This window comes from Nymphaea colorata, chromosome 1 (genome assembly GCF_008831285.2).
Source record: "Nymphaea colorata isolate Beijing-Zhang1983 chromosome 1, ASM883128v2, whole genome shotgun sequence".
Lineage (NCBI taxonomy): Eukaryota > Viridiplantae > Streptophyta > Magnoliopsida > Nymphaeales > Nymphaeaceae > Nymphaea > Nymphaea colorata.
Genome location: NC_045138.2, coordinates 12359271 through 12364514, shown reverse-complemented (window position 1 = coordinate 12364514; position 5244 = coordinate 12359271). Strand labels below are relative to the sequence as shown.

Below are 5244 nucleotides of genomic sequence, written 5' to 3'. Positions count from 1 at the left end.
ATGGGCGAAGCAAAGAAATAGACCAAACTGGGGCTGTCGTTTCAAAATTGATTGGCAAAATTCTCGATGAAGATAAGAAGCGCCCATGACAAGAAAGCTTAGAGCCTTCCACGGTATCGGTTATCTCGAACAACAGCCTTCTTAATTTAGAATCATTCCCTTCACCCTTGTTGATGCCAATGAATTTCGAGCACTGTCATCAGGAAACTTTAGAATTTTGATGCTTCCGTGTTTGTTTCACACTGTTTTGTCAAACAAGCTGTTACGGATCCAGCACACGTTTTCTATCCAGTTCCATCTCAATCACGCAACTTTCAGTGGAACAGTTGCATCCCTTATCAGCTTGAGTGAAACAATAAACTGCTTCTGTAATATGCATGAAAATGCATGTTTTTTTTTTTTAAAGTCCACGACAATCACACACTAGACAAAAAAATCAAGAAAAGAAAACTATGTAAGGAAAAAAAAATCAAATCTTTTAAATGGAAACCTTTTCATTCGACTTTTCACCCAACAAAACCTTTACCTATAGTTTTTCTCGTCCTCTAGAATGTTAATTTTTCACACATACTCTCCCTCTGTAGTATGTTTCAGGATTTCAAACGCTTGATATCCTCTTTTATGTTTTTGTCGAAGGTTTCATTATCTTTGTTTTCTCTCTCTCTCTCTCTCTATATATATATATATATATATATATATATATATATATATATCAACCAGACTACTTGGGTAAGAGAGAAAAGTCAGACCTATTAAAATTAAGTATTAAAATATGACTTTTGAAATCCGACCGGATAGATATGATGATTTGATGAGAAACATATATTAAGTTAGTTGTTTTTTTACTTAAATCATGTTTTTGTAATAGTAAAAAAAATGAACGGCTCTGATAGTATAAAGATCAATATTTTAACAAAATTACTTGAAGTAAAACATGATTTATATTAAATCAGTGTTTATAAACACATTAAAGGTTCATATTTTTGCTTAAAACACAATTTAACATAAATTTAAGTGGTCTAGCTTTTATCCCTTACACAAGTGGTTTGGTACCTACCAATCACTAATATATATATATATATATATATATATATATATTATGTGTTTAGAGTTTCTAAAACCATGAAAGAGAGTACAAAAATCAAATAATCTAATGTGCACATCAGATTTCAAGATTTTTTTTCATCTATCATATAGCTCTCAAAGCCCTAACTGTATCTGTTGAATACATGTACATAAATTGAAGTGACTAGCCGTACCTGGACAGCTCCATTCCATAACATCAATATTTATCCCTCGCTCTTGATATATATAAATATGTGGACGCGAGAGAGAGAGAGAGAGAGAGAGAGAGAGAGAGAGAGAGAGAGAGAGAGCATTGTAGTCCATTGCACAAGAAGCAATGATGGAAAGAGATGCACTTATGATTAGAACAAATTAACATTCACCATGACTCTCATTTCGCAAATTAAGCTGAAGGAAAAGCTACGCCAAATCAACTTGGACACGGGAAGACGAAAACCGCTACATCTGAGTAATTACAAAGCGTTTGAACAACACAGACCTGATCGAGCATCCGCCGAACTGATGTTCACTGAGAATCATCGTCCTGCTCAATTTCAGAGGCAGGATCGTCTTCCTCCTCAAAAATGTCTATACCATAAGCAGCATGGCCGTTCCCGAAGGCCTTGATGTGATCCTTGAGCGAGCGTTTGTGCTTGAAGTCGGAGCCACATGCACAGTACCACAGTTTCCCGCAGTTCTTCTCATGCGTTCTCCAGTCCCCTCTCACGGCAAAGGCCTTCCCACACTTCCTGCACATGAAAGGTTTGATCCCGTGCTTCCTCTTGTAGTGTGTCTGTAAGGTCCTGAAGTCCTTCAATGGCTTCGCTCTCGGATGATCGATGTTGTTCCTGCACCCAGGAGAGCAGCAATAGCAAGGAAGCCTCAGCATGGCTGTTGGTTGTGTTCCCCTAAGAGACTCCGGCCCTTTTCTGTATTGAGATCCATGACCCCACATATGCATCTGCCAATATGAAAAACTTGATTTCTTTAGTGGAGATCAGAAGGAAAAACATAAAAAGAATTGCATGGAACTTTAATATTGTTGAGCCCTACAGCACAGAACTGTGATGCTTAAAAGACATGAGAGAGAGCAGTGGCAGATTCTGGGTTGAGGGGCACTGATTCAAATAACTTTGTATTCTTAGTGGCACCAATATATACAAACGAACAAATTGTTCAGAGCATCATATGTAAATGAAGAAATTTTGTGGATCGTGCGGGCAGCTGCCCACACAGATCCCTGCACATCACAAATTGATAGGATGTCATAGCCTCGAATGTCTGCAACATGTTTGGCTGGGAGGAAAGACTCGACTGTACACAAACAGAAAAGGGCGATGCAGGATTTTACGCCGATGAACTTAGAGCTTCTTTCTTGAGTAATACCCTTTCTCTCTCTCTGTCTCACTCACTCTCATTGTGTGGATACAACACACACACACGTGTGTATACAGTAAAAGAAGGAGAGAGAGAAAGATCAAAAGCAGCTGTCCAGAAAGGTAAAGGCCATGAACTTCAGTGAAGGTTTGATGGAATCAAATGCATAATGGCAGTAATGACAAATAATGACCAATGAATGAAGTAGCTTATAATAAAGGAAGGCAATGAAACCAAACGATCACCTGCTTTCGAGTTTTTATTGCTAAATCAACTCATCAGTAAGAAAGCCATTCGAATAGCTGAAAAACCACTTAAATATTAACCGTGCTTAGTGTTCTCACTGCAAATACGGTGAGCCGTCATCACGTCAAATTTATTGTCAATTTATGAGCCTTTAGCATCTACTTTACATTTCCTGCAATTAAAAGGAAGGTAAAAAGTAATAAACAAAGAGTGTCTGCCATTTGAATCATAAACCATCGATTTTAGATTTCCTCTTTTTCGTATACAATGTGATATTACATTTTCAGGTGAGTGAGAGGTTCATTCCTTCCAAAAGTCCCCCTATTCCCCCTGCTTCAAGATGTTAAGCTACATTGGCGTTGAACTAATATGATGCTACACATTCGATGCTGTGTCCGGAGCTTTTTTTTTTTTTCAAAAAATACTGGGGTGCGGGGTATTTTACGAGAGAGAGAGAGAAGGACTGTTTACCGCTTTACTTTTAGAAAGAGAAAGTGCTGATCATAATGAGATACAGTAATGCTTTCTCAATTAAATAAATAGTTGTCTGATGGCAGGAAGATCTTCGGTTTGAGCATGGATCCAGAAGCCTGGCAATAGCTCATGGGGAAACTTTCAGTGGCAATTTACACACTCTGCAAATGCACGTTCCTCCAAGCAGTAGTACAAAAGCGAGACGAAACAAAACTCATGGATTGTTCAGTCGTACACACCATCTGTCGCGTAAAAGTTGACCTCTCTGTGTGTTCTGGATCAGTAGACCTTATTGTCTTCAGAAGGATCAGCTCTATGTGTCTGTTCGCAACCTTACGCTAAGAAATATGGAAGTGATCAAGCTGACCAAAACTTATTTCTCCAACTCTCTCTCTCCTTCTCTCTTTCTTTCTTTTTGTGAGGTATCTGAAACCGGTAGCAACCCACAACCCAAACAAAAGAGAAGCTCGACGGCCAGACATGGAGGGTTACAGAAGACAAGGTTTCTTATGCTAGACAAAATAAAAGATCATGAGTGCAAGAAAACTGAGAACAAAGATGAAATGGATGTATATCTTTTTCATCAACATACCAACATTGCTCACGTTTGTTAACATGAATTACCGGACTGAGAACAAAAGAGAAGAAATTCAACACCTGAATGACAATCTGAGAACATAGTCCGCTTATGATAATCTGGGCACTACTATCGGAATAAAAGAAAAGTAAATGAAGAGGGAAGCACAGCGAACGAAGGCATATATTCAAAAGGCCAAAACCTTCTAGGAATTCTAGAGAACATGAAAAGCGCGTCCTGAAAACTAAATCACACGTGGAAACACGAAAAACTGAAATAAAAAATGGCCCAAAAATCATCTGCCAACACCAAATCTATGAAAGGAATCCTGATATAGATATGGATCATAACAAGATCTCAGACAAAGCATCAGAAATCCGAATGAGAGAGAGAGAGAGAGTGATCTAAGGAGAGATGATGACCTGCATATTATTGTAGCGGTTGAAGGTCTTGGAACAGACAGGGCAGGCAAACTGAGTAGGGCCAATCAAGATCTGAGAAGGAGTGGGGATCCAGTATTGACCCTTGTTCAGCCTGTTTGCAGGGTACCCACCAGCCTCATCCTTGTCGGCTTCAGGGTTGGAGGAAGAGGAGGAGGAGGTCACCTGCGTGGGAAGGTCGGCGGCCTCCCCATGGCTGGGCAGAGGCAATCCTATGTGCAGGGCCACCGTCACCGTCTCATCATCACACTCGTCAACAGTATTATTGCTGCCGGAGAGGCTCTTCACCCCCGCCTTGTCCGCCTCATCCACGACAGACGACGTATCCTGCACTTTCTGCATCCCATCATCATCCTTCCTCGGGCTCAAGCTCAGCAAAGGAAGCGCTTCTCTGAGGGGTGGGGACTCTGGTGCCTCTGCAACAGTGACAGCAGATTGATAATTGTAACACAAAGAAGAAGAAGTGAGAAGAGGGTAGCCAGACTGTTGCTGGCGGCGGTGATGATAGCGAAGGGAGTTATAGTTAAGCCATCCTCTGTACATGTAGGAGTAGGGATCATTCATGTTGGGCGGCAGGAAGAGCTAAGCAGAAGATGTAGGAAGTGTAGCTAGACAGAGATAGAAATCAGGAAAGAGAAGAGAAGGGAAGAGTTTGGGCTTTTCAGCTAATGTGCAACCAATATAAGAGAGAGAGAGAGAGTGAGAGAAGTTTATGGGGAAGGGGAGAGATGGGAGAGGGAGAGAAGACAGTCCGAGAAGGGGGGTGGGGCTAGAAGTTGTCCCCCATGCTATGGTTTATGCACAGATGGTTGGCAAAATATTTGGGCAAATATAAAATGGGTTGTGTCCTGGTGGTTGGAGGGATGGGGTTTGAGGTCCTTGGGGTTGCCTGAAACGCCATCCGTCATTAAGAGAATGTACAAGTGGTTTGGTAGGCAGGCAATGTCCATAGTGCCCTCAATGAATGAGAGTACTTGTTTCAAGCCCACGGGTCCCTCATTAATTCTCCTATGCTTTCATCTTGTATAAACCCACTGCCTACTACTTATGGCATCCATTAAATTT

The 5244-nt window shown here is 40.8% G+C and overlaps 1 protein-coding gene across 1 annotated transcript; it reads right to left on the bottom strand.

Annotated features, from left to right (window-relative positions):
• Nucleotides 1-1403: 1403 nt before the first annotated feature.
• Nucleotides 1404-4986, bottom strand: LOC116249436 (zinc finger protein WIP2-like). The gene is made up of 2 exons (XM_031622612.2): nucleotides 4162-4986; nucleotides 1404-2026 (listed from the first exon to the last, which is right to left on the bottom strand). The coding sequence occupies exons 1-2, from the start codon at nucleotides 4741-4743 to the stop codon at nucleotides 1592-1594; spliced, it is 1017 nt and encodes a 338-aa protein (XP_031478472.1). The 5' UTR covers nucleotides 4744-4986; the 3' UTR covers nucleotides 1404-1591.
• Between the last annotated feature and the right edge of the window lie 258 nt (nucleotides 4987-5244).

Bases quoted from the DNA above. Each gene is read 5' to 3' on its own strand.
- LOC116249436 (XM_031622612.2), bottom strand. From the start codon at position 4,743: ATGAATGATCCCTACTCCTACATGTACAGAGGATGGCTTAACTATAAC. The intron at 2,027-4,161 runs GTCATCATCTCT...TCATATTGGCAG, and splicing joins ACCGCTACAATAATATGCAG to ATGCATATGTGGGGTCATGG.